The 14,534-nt window shown below is 44.5% G+C and overlaps 1 protein-coding gene across 1 annotated transcript in view; it reads right to left on the bottom strand.

Moving 5' to 3' along the window:
• The window catches only part of SLC12A3 (solute carrier family 12 (sodium/chloride transporter), member 3), a 47,965-nt gene extending 33,438 nt beyond the window's left edge, over nt 1-14,527 (bottom strand). Inside the window, exons 1-8 of the mRNA XM_015421395.1 lie at nt 14,225-14,527; nt 12,944-13,090; nt 10,858-10,933; nt 9,822-9,917; nt 8,132-8,271; nt 3,111-3,221; nt 2,166-2,277; nt 823-953 (exon numbers count right to left, since the gene is read on the bottom strand). Coding sequence (XP_015276881.1) covers nt 823-953; nt 2,166-2,277; nt 3,111-3,221; nt 8,132-8,271; nt 9,822-9,917; nt 10,858-10,933; nt 12,944-13,090; nt 14,225-14,527 — 1,116 coding nt within the window. The remainder of the gene's footprint in view (nt 1-822; nt 954-2,165; nt 2,278-3,110; nt 3,222-8,131; nt 8,272-9,821; nt 9,918-10,857; nt 10,934-12,943; nt 13,091-14,224) is intronic.
• Nucleotides 14,528-14,534: the final 7 nt, after the last annotated feature.

The raw sequence follows: 14,534 nt of genomic DNA, 5'->3' as shown, positions 1-14,534 counted from the left end.
AATGTACGCAGACGGAGAGTGATTGCAGCAAAGCGTACTTTATTTGATCAGGAACAAGACGACTTTGGTTGGCTCGCAGGCCGGCTTATATTCCCTGAGAAACCGCCACCCAAAACACCCCCCCACTTCCCAATAGGTTATTTACAATGGCCGAGAGTCTCATAGGCTCTTGGCTGGGAACCTGGCCCCCTGATTGGAGTGGGCTAGGATCCGCATAGTCCATTGTCCATTGTCTCGACGTTTGTGCCTGACCGCGTGGAACCCAAGCTGGCCACGCGGTCTGGACTGGATACATTACAGTGGGGATGGGGATACATGGGGAAATGAGGTGCCCCTCACAAGTCCTTGCAGGTTCCCCACTACACAATTGGGCCTGGCCTCATGCCTAGTACTGCACAACTGGTCCATAGTTTTCCCAGGCAGAGAGTGCTGGGGAGGGAAGGAGGGAAAGCTGAAGATGGAGGGGGAGGTAGGTTGTCTAATAGGTGGGAAGGAGGGAAGAAAGCAGTAAAAGAGGAGAGGCTGTGGGGGCTTTCAGGGAAGAGAAAGAAGAAATAGTGGTGGAAGAGAAATGAGATGCCCTCTGCAAATCCTTATGGGTCCCCTGCTTGTAAACAGATATATTATAAAACAATGGGTACAGTCCATCTCCATGAAAGTCCAGCTGCACGTGTCAGAAACAGCAGGCATACGGATCATTTGAACTGTCTTCTCTTCCCTGGTTTGCCATGTGCATGCCCATAGCCATCGGGGAGGCCCATGAGACCCCATTGGTGTACACCAGCCCACCTTTCCCTGGGGGCCCCTGCCAGCAACTCCTACCTTCAAATCACCTGAAATGTTGGCTCCTGCCAAGATGCCAGTAGCAGATGGGAAAAAGATTGAAAACAACCCAAAAAAGCTGCCATCAGGCCCACGCCAGTGGGGCACAAAGTTTTGAGCAAATATATCCGCTGCAACAGAAGAAACAGTTTATGCTTGTAGCGAGTTCAGGCTAACCATACTTTTTCATGGTATTTTCCTCAATGTACTAGCAAGGCTTCACCGCCACCCCTCCTATTTTTCTTTAAAACAAGAAGACAGGTTGGGAATTGGCTCTGTCCAAGAACCCACCAAGACTTGGAAGAGGTGACTCACCCCCAGCTGTAGGGATGGAGCAGGCAAGTGTCTGCATGAACAAAAGTAGTTTAGATTTTGGTAAAGAGAAAAGTGAACAGAGACTGCTGGAAGTCAGCTAAAGCATTTTTGGGGTGCAGCTTCTTTCTCTCCTCCCCAGGGACCTGATGTGGAGTAGTAGATCTGTTGTCTTGTAGGATTTTTTGTTCTTAGGATTTGGTGAACTCTTTGGAATGGGGTTGTGGTGGAAAATGGAAGTGTTTTGTTGTTGCTATTGCTTGTTTGCTTGCGTGTGTGTGTGTTTAAAGTGTGTAAAGTGCCATCAAGTCATAGCTGACTTATGGCGACCCCATAGGCAAGAGATTTTCAGTGTGGTTTGCCGTTGCCTGCCTCTGGCCCCGGTCACATGGGCCGGATATCGTGGGGGGGAGGCATGGCTAATTGCCCCGGCGCAGTTTGATCCGTGATTACGCGATCAGCCACGCTAGTGGCACACCATGGGTCCTTCCCTCGGCGCTGGCGGGTAAACGAGGGACCGGAGGAGAATGCTGCGCGCCAGCACGATCACACCACTGGCGTCTGGAGGCAACCCATGGCAAATGTTTACTAGTACCTTGGAGGTACTAGTTTTTAAAGGCGCATTGTCGGTAGTAAGCCACGGGTGCGCTCCACTTCCCAGCTGTTGGGGTGTGATCGTGCCCGGATAATCCACCCACCATCCGTGCCTCTCCCGCAGCAACTTTGCCGTGTGACCGGGGCCTCTGAGTAGTAATTCTGGATTTCCTTGGTGGTCTCCCATCCAAGTCCTACCCAGGGGCAACCCTGTTTAATTTCCAAGATCTGATGAGACTGGGCTACCCTGGGCCATCCAGGCTATTGCTCAGCGGAGCAATTAACTTTAATTTGTTGACTTGACAGTCTCACCAGCTACCTCAGCCGTATGGGGCCTTTGCGTTTCTTTTGCTTAGTTGTCATAGTACCTTTTCTGGGGGCTTGCAATGCACGAAGATTCTCCTCTGCATCAAGCATTCATGCCAGCAGCTGCTTACCTCTGTAACTGAAGAATCCTTTTGCTTGCTTCTCCACGCTTGCCGGAATTATTGTCCCAACAACATAGTTTACAAAGGAGATCATGATGACGATGAAGAAGAGAACCTGGGCCTGCAAGACCAAGCAAATATAGCGTGAGAACTGTATTGATCCAGGGGAAGGGCTACGGCTCAGTGGTAGAACATCTGCATTACGATCCGAAGGTCCTAGGTTCAGTCCCTGGCGTTTCCTGTTGAAAGAATGTAGGTAATGTGAAAGATCTCAGCTGGGAACTTTGGAGCGCTTCCAGTTCATACAGACCTTGATAGACCAATGTCATAGGTGTGGACAATATGAAAAGCAGTGTGTGATGGCATCATAAGCACACGAGGAACTGTGTGCTTTGAAGGTATTCATAGCACAACACAGGTAACACAGCAACATTTATTTTCAGGAGTATAATAAAAGGGGAGGAAAAATATACTCCAGACCCCTCAAAATTAGGATGTGCTCTAAGTGGGGGAATATACACACCCCTCAAAATTAGGATGTGCTCTAAGTAGGCAGCTGTCCACTAATGACTTCTGCCTCCAACACACAGAGAAACATACTTCTTTTGAAATTCTGGTCCAGCAAACATTGCAGCAACACAGCACACATTTGAAGAAGGGGTGGGGCCAGCACTGATAAGTCAAGCCCTGGTCTGATTCAAGGAATGGCAGGATCACCACAACTGGACCTAAAGTAAGTCAAGCCTGTACCCGCTCAGATAATTAGCAAGGAGCTGATGAAGGGGATGAAACAAAGGGGATGAAGGCTCCCTCGGACATTTAAAAACTGGGTTTGGGGAAGGTGTTTGAAGAGGTGAGGGGCAGAATGCTGGAGACTTTTTTACCTGCCTGGAATTCCCAACCGGATCAGCTTTGGTTTCTTCCCCTTTGTTTATATAAGAAAGAACTTCTCACCTTAGCTTCCCATTCCATTCCAGCCAAGGAAATGCCGAGCAGCACAGTCACGGTGATAACTCCAACAATGCGGATGTCATTTGTGGGGTCTATGATAGGAGAATTGTATTCCTAAGAAAAGAAACTCAGCCTTCAGTGTTTTGCAAGCCTGCTTGGAGCAACCCCAAATATGGGAATCCACAGGAAACAGAAAACGTCAGCTAACTTAGCGGACCCTTGCATACCACTGAGGTAAGACACCTTTAACCTATCCTTTCCTTGTCCCTAAAACTGTTATACAAGCTTTCATTATCACTTTAGTAGAAATTGTTAATTCATGTTTTAAAGTACTTGTTTATGATATTTTATAGAGTTTTAAGTCTTATGTATGTTAATTAGGTACATCGTACCGCAGTATTAGCCGCCCTGAGCCCGCTTGCGGGATGGGCGGGGTATAAATATAATAAATAAATAAATAAATAAATAAATTGTAAGACTGCATTCTCAGTTGCTCCTTGAGAATCCCAAGTGTTTGGCAGTATGTTTAGATTGGGGGCATATGCTAGAGAAAGCAGAAATGTGATTTTTATTTTATTTTTTACAGTGCCTATTTAGATTTGGAAACTGAATAGCTGTTGCATTTCATCCTTTAAAAAAAAGTTCTGTTGAAACTTCGGAATCAAAGCCATCCCCATATCTCTGTACCGTTTGATTGGTATGTGTTCAGTATACTTGTTTTTTCCCATAAGACTTTTTTCTGCTTTTTCTTGTGAGGTGTTAACTGCACATCCTTAATTGTAATTATAAAGATTACCACCTTTTTGTGGGTCCTTCAGGCCCTTAAAAGATATGCAGCAGGCAGAAGTTCAAGAGGAGATGCTTGCCCATCTGCAGAAAGCTGCACAAGTTGACTGGAGAAATCTTCCTCTCTCAGTACTCATTCTACTAGATATTTGTGCATTTTGATCTGGGAGCGGCACATAGTGCTTTTAAAATGGGGGAGTAAAAACACTTAAACTTTGCCATCTGTCCTGCAGAGGTAATTAAGATTACAGCAGTTACATTTTGCTTAGGATGTGAACTGCTCCACTCAGTAGAAGGGAAAAAGATTAGAGGGAACATTGCCCATCCCCACCCCCATTGTGGTAAGTAGAAGACAAGCCCCAGCCATTGGAAAGAGAATGAGCAGTGGCAAACTGCTTGCTTCTTTCTCCCCCTCCCAGAAAGTAAAGGTGGAGGGAGGAGGACGTTCTGGCATTCGTCACTAGCCAGAGATCCAAGAGCTGAAACTGCATCACCTCTACCTTAGCAAGAGAAGACCAGCCTTCCCCCCTCTGCCACTTTCCTTGCACACTCGTCTCAAATCAATCTGTTATGTTGAACCTCTGAGCCCTTTGTTTGCACTTTCTCTGGTGGCCGGAGTGTAGCCTGGAGCTATTGGGAGACCCTGTGGGTGTAGTGGTCAGATGTTTGGGCTAGGATCTGGGAGAGCCAGTTTCAAATACCTGACTGCACTATGAAGATTGTTAGGTGATGGTGGGCAAGCCACTCTCTCAGCCTAGTCTACCTCTAAGGGGCATTGTGAGGCCCAAATAGAGGAGGGGAGACCAATGTACATCCCCTGAACTTGACTATTTTCTTTGTGCTGAAGCCTCCAGGTAGGCTCGTCAGCTCTGAGTTGGGAAATACCTGGAGATTTTTGGGGTGGAGCCTGAGCAGTGGGTGTTGCCTTCTGACATACTTCCGGTGATGTCAGGGGGTGTGGTATATGCAAATAAGTTATGCTAATTAGTTACGCTAATGAGCTCCTGCACCTCTTTTTCTATGAAATGACCCCGTAAGAACAAACAAAACTAATGAAAGAAAGAAGGAAAATGTGAAACTCCCCCCCACTCCCCCCCAAATAGGCTGGTCAAAAATGGACTTCTCCATCATGGACAAAAGTGAACCAAAAATGTAAATATACATATTCATACATCTCAAATTGCATATCTTTCCCCACTAATTGCTTAAACATTGCTGTTATATCTTCTCACCTTAGCTATTTCATTAGGCAAAAAGTAGCCACTTCCTATAATCTAGTTTATCTGTATATATTATATATACATATTAAGGCCTCAGGCACTCATCCATTTAACTGATATAGTAATTTGACAAAGTTACAGGCTGCAATCCAAAGAATACTTTCTTGGAAGTAAGGCCCACTGAATAAAACTGCACTGACTTCTGAGTGTACCTGCTTAATATTGTCCTGTAAGTTGGTTAATTGGTAGAAACATATTTTAACTATGTCTGTGTACATGTGTGAATTAAACAAATACTTGTTCATTTTTGGAAGCTATTTTGGCTCTGGTGTGTTAATGCAGCAGGGCTTTTTTTCTTCTTTTAGATCTTTTGAATTCCTTATCCTTCCCTCATTCTCAAGAGGTCCCGATTCTGAGGTTTCAGTAACATGTGCATTTATTTAAATTGAAGCCATAAGTGATAATAAGTACAGCCTTTAAGAAGGGGGGATTGAGAAGAGTCTCTGTGAGGTGTTGCCTTAGCAACAGGGCAAAGGGAGACCTGGCTAGATGGTTCTTTCAGGGGAGAGTAAAAAGACTGGGAAGCAGGGGAATAGCTACAGGGTTGAGGAAGAATTTGCCAAGGCACTACCATTGCCCTGAGCTGAATTGGGGTTGTCTGAAGAGAAGCTGGTTGAAACTATGGCTGATTTCAGACAGCCTGTGCATTCCATTTCAGGAATTGGTTACTAACGGGTTTCTTATGTCATTTCAGACAGACCCATTTTAGTAACTGGTTCCTAATGGAATATATTTACCTGTTCAGACAAACACGCTTCTGTCCCATTCGGGAACAGTGCCTGAAGTGTTGTTGACTCAAACTGCTTTCTTCCAATCTTCAATCCTTCCTACCACGTGTGAAGTGCTAAGGAGTGCTGTATAAAATGCCCCATAGCGCTTCCTGCAATGATGGGGTTTTTTGTGCCCCTTTTCTCCCTGTGCGCAATTGTCTTATTTTTTTTAAAAAAATGTTCTATTGGGAGTGCTGTGGTGCTGAAGCAGGACCACAAATCAGCACCATAGCAACTCCATTGAGATCTCTGGACTCTATTTAGATACATTGACATTTGCTACTGCTGTCACCTGGAAACAAATACCTGATTGGACAGTGTGTTTAAGTGGGAGATCAGGGGCATAAGTGAATGGTGAGACAGAAGTTTGGTCGGTTTTTAAGAAGTTTGCTTTAGAGGAAGTGTAGACTCAGGCACACACACTCAAGCACACACACTCCATGGTTTGTGGGAGTTAAGGAAGGAAGGAAAGCTTCCTGGGTTTCAAAACTGTCCAGTTCCCCCCCCTCCACAACACGCTCTTTGTTTCCAGGTGACAGTGGTAGTGAATGTCACACCAATTTCCCACAAGCTGCTGCTCCACACTCGCTCTTCCCTTTGCCCCGATCGTACGTGTCAATTTCACACTATGTGCTGCGGCGGTCACATTTTGCCCCACAGCTTCACCTGATTTCCCTCGCGTCTACTCAGTCCTCAAAAAAACAAGATTGAGTAGACACAGGGAAATCGGGTGAAGCTGCAGGGCAAAATGTGGCGCAGCACATAGTGTGAAATTGACATGTATGATCGGGGCAAAGGGAAGAGTGAGCGCGGAGCAGCAGCTTGTGGGAAATCGGTCTCAGTGTATCTAAATGGAGTCCAGGCAACTCAAGGGAGTTGCTATGGCACTGATTTGTGATCCTGCTTCAGCACCATAGTGCACCGCTCCCAATAGAATGTTTTTTAAAAACCCCTCTCAGGAAGATCGTGCACGTGAGGGAAAATGGCGGGAAAAGAGAGTGGTGCAGTTTGAAATGACACACCACTTCAGAGACAGCTCCTTGCTGGAAAAAAAATGCTGTGTGAAACAGCCATCCCTGTACTGGTTTACTCCATGATGGGTCAATAACAGAAGCCATGCAGTTTAACAAGGTAATGTGAAATCGACCTATACGTATTGAAGAGTAGTTCACATTTGGGGAGGGGGGGCTTTTTGTCAGCCCATTGCTAAAAATCGCAGGAAAGGATGTCATGCACAGAAGCTCAGCATTAACTCTACAGGGGCATGCTTTTCCATTTGGCCCCAGAAGAGGAGGACAATGCATCATCACTGTCCTCATGCAATTCTGAATAGGTCCCAAAGACCAAAAGGACACATTTCTCCCATGTGCCTTGACATTGGGGAATGTCTTTTCCCCCATACAATGCCTCTGAGCAGTGATTATTGGGTTACCCTTTTATTTGGATGAAGTGAGCCCTGATTCATGGAAGCTTATCCTTGAATATATTTTGTTGACCATCAGCATGGTATAATGGTTAGAGCATCAGACAAGGATCTGGGAGACCCGGGTTTGAGTCCCACTCTACCATGGTAGCTCACTGAATGACCTTGGGCCAGACACATATAATCTTAGCCTAATCTACCTCATGAGGATAAAATGGAGGAGAGGAGAATGATGTAAGCTGCTTTTCATCCTCACTGGGGAGAAAGGCTGGGTATAAATGAAGGAAATAAATCAATAGTCTTTAAGGTGCCACTGGAGCCCTGTTTCATTTTGCTGCCACAGACTACTATGACAACCCTCCTGGAACCTTTTGACTCTGCGTTTAAAGTCCAGGTATGGCTAAGCCTTAAAAAAAAGTCTTACTAGTATTTGGCGAAATGAAATGTTAAGTCTTGGAAATAATACTCCAACCTAATATTGGGCTGCCATCCTTCAGTTGGGACCTGGAGATCTCTGAAAATTACAACTGATCTCCGGACTACCGATAGTACTTCCCCTGGAGAAAATGACTGCTTTGGAGGGTGGAGTCTATGATAATAAAATCTCAAGGAATTTTCTAAACTGGAACTGGCAAGCCTTACCAAATAGAGCATTGATTGGGCTTTGGTGTACCAGCATCAAATCAATTCACAATAAATAAATATTAAAACTTTTTTGACAAAGGAAGGTATAGCTACCACCACACATGATCATTCAATGTTCACCTGAAGAAGGTCCCGCACTGTTTCTGCAAAGCCCACGGTGTGCATGGCCACAGCTACTGCATTGGCAAAAGCAAAGATGAGGCCGATAGAGCCTCCCAGCTCAGGCCCAAGGCTTCTGGAAATAAGGAAATAGGTCCCACCTAACAGATAAGAATTTGAAAACCGTTACTTCAGTTTCAACGATCCAGTTACCCCACACCTTGTTTCTGGGGATTGCATTGACCACTTTGATGTCAGGGTACTGATATGCAAGAGCTACATGAAGGCCCCTTCCAAGCTTTCTGGAGCCTTGATGGGTGATCTCTCATTTTCTTCCCTATCCCACGTTGTACAGTGGTTATGGTATTGAACTAGGATTTCAGGGACCCAAGTTCAAATCCGTACACTGCCATGGAGTTTCACTAGGTGACATTGGGCCAGTCATACCCTCTCACAGCCTAACTTTCCTCGGAGGATTGTTGTGAGGATAATAATGGAGGTAGGGGAGAGTGATGTTATAAGGCACTACAGGTATCCACTGTGGAGAAAAACAGGGTATAAATATCTAAATAAATGACCAACCTATTTCTGAAGAAGGGCCCTGGAACTAGCACAAGGATAACAACAGGACAAACCACAAATGGGGTAAAGAGAAAGGAACATAGCCAAAGTGGGGCCTGGGAGTGAACACTCCAGCTGAAGCACTGATTTGCCTTACAAAAAAATAATAATCAGAAAAATGTGTTGCATTTGCACTGAAAGAACAAGAGCTTCTTTTTTTAAGAACTGAAAATTTTCCGATTAAAATCAGTGGCAGCAGGCATCCCCCCCCCCAAAAAAAAAGGGTAATACTCCAAACTTCACCCATCAAGCCTACCTTGTTCTCTAAACATGCTGTGGTCACAATCTGAAATGGGCACAGCAAGTATATGAGTAGAGACTGTTACCCAGGGTGGGGACCCCAGACACAATCTGTGAATTCTGTAAGGTGTGAAGAGCTGGTATTGGTGGTGGTAAAAAGGAGAACCAGTTACTAGGTAGCGCCCAGTTATGAAATATGCCTGTTTGCACACCCACCTCCTCCCAAGGGGCTTCCTAGGAAGGGGAGAGGGCAGTTAAGGAAACATTTAGGGATAATTTAGTATCCATCTACCTCCCTCCCTATCTCAGAAATAGTTGAGAAGATCCTTGAAGATCCTTTCTACCTTTTCTGCAAGCTGAAAGAAACTTGTGTTTCAAATTCTGGGCCAGGCACAGTTCCTATTACATGTGGAATAGTATGTTATAGCCTGATCTCATCAGATCATGGAAGCTAAGCTGGATCTGTACTTGGGTGGGGGGCACCAAGGAAGGCTCTACAGAGGAAGACAATGGCCACCCACCTCTGCTTCTCTTGCCTTGAAAGCCTCTCGCTGGAGTCACTATAACTCGGCTGTGACTTAACGGCACATACAGATCTTATTAAAATAGTGGTCTCATGACATTGTCTGAAGACAGAATGAAATCACCTTGCTGAAGCTAAGCAAATGTGGGTTTGGACAGCATCAGATGGGAAACCCTAAAGAATTCCTTGAACTTTCATGAGAAGACAGGCCAGATAAAAATACCATTATTAAAAGCATGTTTGTGATCATAAAGGAAGACATACCATGCGTGAGAGAGACATTCTGTGGAACTTTGCCAAGTTCTACAGCTAGGCATAAAATACTACCTGATTTGACTTTGCCATTTGTAGAAATCGCTGAGATTGAAAGCCCGGTGATGGTGGTCACTGTCACAGACAACATTATGATCACCCATGTCAGTGCTGTGGAGAAAAGTAATTATTTTACATTATACTACAGTATATAGTATAAACTCGGTTACACCAAATTTTTCCCTATATGACACCCATCATTGCTATGGGCCCCACTGATGTGTTTCTGGATGCTTTCCCCACAGCTTCCTCTTCTCCAAAGCAAAAAGCCAATCCTTGCTTTGTTCTGCCATATCAGAGCAGGAGGTTTTTCAGTATTTCCCATGAATCTGAAATCTGAGGCATACCTTTCCTGAATTAAAATAGGAGATAAACTCTTGCTCCTGAAAAGATTTAGTTGCAGAATATGTCAGAATACAAAGTACCTGACCCAAAAGAGCCTGCCCTCTGTGTTTCTGCATGAATCCCTGTTCTGGACTTCTGCTGCATCAAAAGTAATTGATTCATCCTGCACCCAGGATATGCTGCTTGGGAGATAGGCAACACCAGATCTGTGAATCATACAGAGATATAACAGGCAACCTCCCCAAGGGTGGTAATGCTGCTATGCGTCTGTAGTACTGAGTGACTGAACGATTCAGGGCAGTAGAATTTCCCACCCCTTAAAAGAGACCAGTTGGGGGGAGGCAAGTACAGAACAGTAAATCAAGCAGAGATGCAGGAGGCAGTCTTCTCTGTGAGTGAGCAATTTGGTCTAAATTTGTACCGGTAATTAATTTATTTTCTCATGGCAAGTTAATAGTTTTTCCATGGGACATAGTTTGGAAAATTTGATTTAAAAAAAAATCTTTTGCAATTCTGTTTGCAAGGCACATTGAGGGTATCTTTGCCTGGAGGCATTTATCATCCTAGTTTCCCCTGATATATTAGGACTAGCAGTGTTTGTAAGGGATTACATTTATGACCCTAGAATGGTTTACACTGGAGTCAGTGCCCTCCTGATTTCACTGTTCGGGTATACGAGTATATAAGTTGTTTAAAGGTACATTACCTATCCCTGCTTGTGCAGTGATCCACGGCAGCCGCAGGTAAAGAATGACACCCCAAATATTAAGCATGCACCGAATCTAGAAGGGGAAACAACAATAGCTGGACAGAATCACTAAGATGTAGCCAGGACAAAACCTCAGAAACAGGGAAGTAGCTCAGATATCAGGATAAATACAGTCAGCATCTGAAAGAAAGTTTCAAAGCCTGAACCTATGAGGCCCTGCACTGATCTGGTGATACAGCCTGGGATTAATACAGGATAGGGGAATGACTGGGGGACTTGTTTGACAGAATCCAAATGGGTGAAGAGGTAGAGGAGGCGTGCATTGATGTATATATACATGAATAAATATTCTCCCATGGGAGGATTCCTAAAGATTAAAAAACAGCATGACAAGAGAAAGCACCAGAATTTACGCATTCACAGACCCTCCAAGAGAGTTCTAGATTGGTCCACTAAATCCTTTAATCCAGTTTGATGGTGCTCCTCTCAACAATTTTAGGGAGCAAAGATTCTCCCAGAAACCACCATAGTGTTTCCTGGTTCATCTCCTCCCTGATCCTAATTCTGGCTGTCTTCCTCCAGTTCACGTTGCCCTCTTACTCCCATCTTTGTTTCTGCCCTGAATTTCCAGCCGTTCTGCAAGCCACCTCCACCTGGCCTTGTTGGAAACTAGCATCAGCGGAAGCAGGGCTCTTTGTGGATGATTCTGGGATTTTTAAAAAAGCCATTTTCTTGACTGAGTTCTGTACCGAAACTTGGGAAAAGATGAATAGTGTCTGATTAAGTCTGAGAATGGCTTCCAGGTGTTGGGGGATGCTGGTTAATTCCATGTACCTCACATAACTTCTTTCTTCCTTGTTGAATGGTTCTTCCCCCTGCCTCTCTCATTCTGCAGTCTGAGATCCAAACCTTTATACTTTCCCTTCCATCAATCCTCCCTTAACAAAATGTTAAAAACTAGGGAAATTTGAACTTTGGAAGTGGAATAAATCATTCAAGGGTTAGATAAATTTACTGAGCCCTCTAATGTTGCCAAAATAATTTTATTGATCTAAAATAATAAATAATAAATAATTCAACTGTTAATAAATAATTCAACTATTAATAAATAATAAACTGTTAATAAATAACTGTTAATAAATAATTCAACTGTTACATTTGCCAAAATAATTTTATTGATTTGAAATAGACCTGAGATGCTGTATTGTACAGTGTCTCAAACTGAAACGAAACACAAAATTATACTAAGAGTTATTGCTTACAGTAAAAGAGTACAGCAATACAGCTCCCCTGAAAGCTACATAAAATAAGTGGTTGAGTTGTGAAATAAAAGCTTTTAAGCTCTTGCAGGGGGGTCATTATTTTTAGCTGTTGCTTAATTTTTTCATTTAAGGTATTGGGGGTCTAATAAACCCCCATGCTTTTAAAATAAAACCCCTTTTTTAAAAAGGTTGAATACAACTAGATCCTATCTGCCCTATTCACTGCAGCCCCTATGCCACATGGCTTTTGTTCATATGGGTCCCACAATCTTTTGCATAGCTTTTTTTGCTGGTCAAAAGGGACCCCTCCTCCCTCTCTTGTCAATAGAAAAGCCAGCAAGAGCCAATCCACACCATTGAGAACAACAACATTTGAACCCCACAGAATAGTTCATCCCGTTATTGTATGTGAATATACAGAATCTCATATGGGCAGAGGCTAGAAGGAAAGGTTTTACCTGTTTAGTTAATACTATAGAAGATGGGGGGGGGAGAGAAAGGCAGCATGGTGTAGCCTGATCTGGTCAGATCTTAGAAGCTAAGCAGGGTCTACTTGGATGGGAGACCACCAAGGAAGACGTCTCTGCAGAAGACGGCAATGACAAACCACCTCCGCTTCTCACTTGCCTTGAAAGGCCCTTGGCTGGGGTGGCCACAAGTCGGTTGAACCTTGACAGCACTGGCATATGTACAGGAGGTGAGTTAAATTTCTCTGACATAATGCATCCAGTTTGCAGAATTTGAGTTTCCACATCGTAAATAAATAGAAAATTTACAAGCAGGCCTAACATCACTGTGCCGCACTGCAAGTGGCAACTTACCATCACCCCTTTAGCCCACCCAAAACGAACAGGCTCGCCCTGGGGGTTCTCGGCACCATCACTGGCCCCTTCTTCAGTCTCTCCTTCAGAAAGGCCATCGTCTCTATGAAGTTCATATGCTGGAGGGCGGAGATGGATACTTTCTTGCTGTAAGGGTGGGGGAAGCCAATGGTGGAAAAGATAACAAAGAACAAGATACTGACTGAGAACACAATTTAGCACTGGAGTATCTTACAAGACAGTAGTGTGAGGGAATCTGACGGCAATCAAAAGGGCTTTAAACACAGCTGCTTGGAATGCAAGTGGGGAGAACTGAAGCCATTTCATACAAAGGTTCACGTCGTAGCTGATACAATAGGTACATGTTTCACACAGCTGCCCCCCCCCTGGGTTCTAAACTCTCAACTCTCACCAAGTAGAGAAGCATACTGCTAAATTCACAAGGGATGCTTTATATGGGGGCAGCAGGATTGGTACTCCCAGCTCTGTCAAGGCATAGTTTAAAGGTAACGTTTCCCTGAATTGCCTTCTGTGACAGCTTTGATTCAAAGGCCCAATGCTTTGTCAGTATAATAAAATCTAAGCATTCTAGTGGTTCCTCAAGATGGGAACCTCAGTTCGGTGTATCCCCTGAGATCTCAGAAGATGGGACCTGAGAGGGTTGACTATGATTTATTAATGGGGAAAGAATGCTCTCTACATATGCTCATTGGTATTCTCCTCTTTATCGTAACCCCTCATGTTCAATGGAAACGAAACTGGGCACTGAAAACAAAGGGACTGTTCCCTTATAACCCCTATCTTAAACTGATGCACGTTCAGATTCAGCTATGAGAGGGAAAACTTACAAAGCTCCAAAGACCCTCAGTGTAGTTCATGTATCTCCTGCTCAGCCTGAACTTTCTGATGATAGCGAAGTAATTGGTAACTGGGGCAATTTGGATCCACTTCCCTGCTGCCTTCTCAAAATGCAGGGAAGGAAGTGATAGGCAAGGGACCGCTCTGTGATTCAAAAGCTGCATTCCTCCATCGTTCTTTCCTTTGGAGTCAGGAGAAGAGAGGAAAGCAGTGGGGCTAAAGAACCTGAAGAAATATCCCTGGGCGAGGGAAATAAAGGTTGCTTTCAAACATTTGCCAAACCATACATGGCTGGGACAGGAAATAGAGAACAGTCAATGCTGCCTGCCGGCTCATCATATTACTAAGTTTGGAGGAGAGATTAGGGGAAAGTCATACAATTTTGGCACCACGGCATCAGAGAACACCCTGGTTTGCCTTTACCTTGAGGAATGAGTGCAGATCGGCAAGGGTGGGTCTGGGATTCTTGGTTTCGCTGGTGATCTTTGTGTTGGCATAGTGTTCATAAGCCGGCACAACGTCGATTGTATTGTAGCCAAAGGTCCGCATATAGAAAGTGCTGTTGGTGGTGAGGTGGTTGGCTTGGGTGGTGTCGTAGGGGGCCGTATCTGTCTGCCCATAATGCATCCTGCCGTTGTCCTCAGTGCTGATCAGGGTGCTGATAGTGAACCTCCCATTGGAGTGCGCTGGGTCGGTGTTTCGTTCCGACACTGGCAATTCAGCCATTTCATTT

This window comes from Gekko japonicus, unplaced genomic scaffold, assembly GCF_001447785.1.
Source record: "Gekko japonicus isolate JY-2015 unplaced genomic scaffold, Gekko_japonicus_V1.1 scaffold674, whole genome shotgun sequence".
Classification (NCBI taxonomy): domain Eukaryota; kingdom Metazoa; phylum Chordata; class Lepidosauria; order Squamata; family Gekkonidae; genus Gekko; species Gekko japonicus.
Note: the sequence above shows the minus strand (reverse complement) of the source record. Positions and strands in the feature narration are given on the sequence as shown.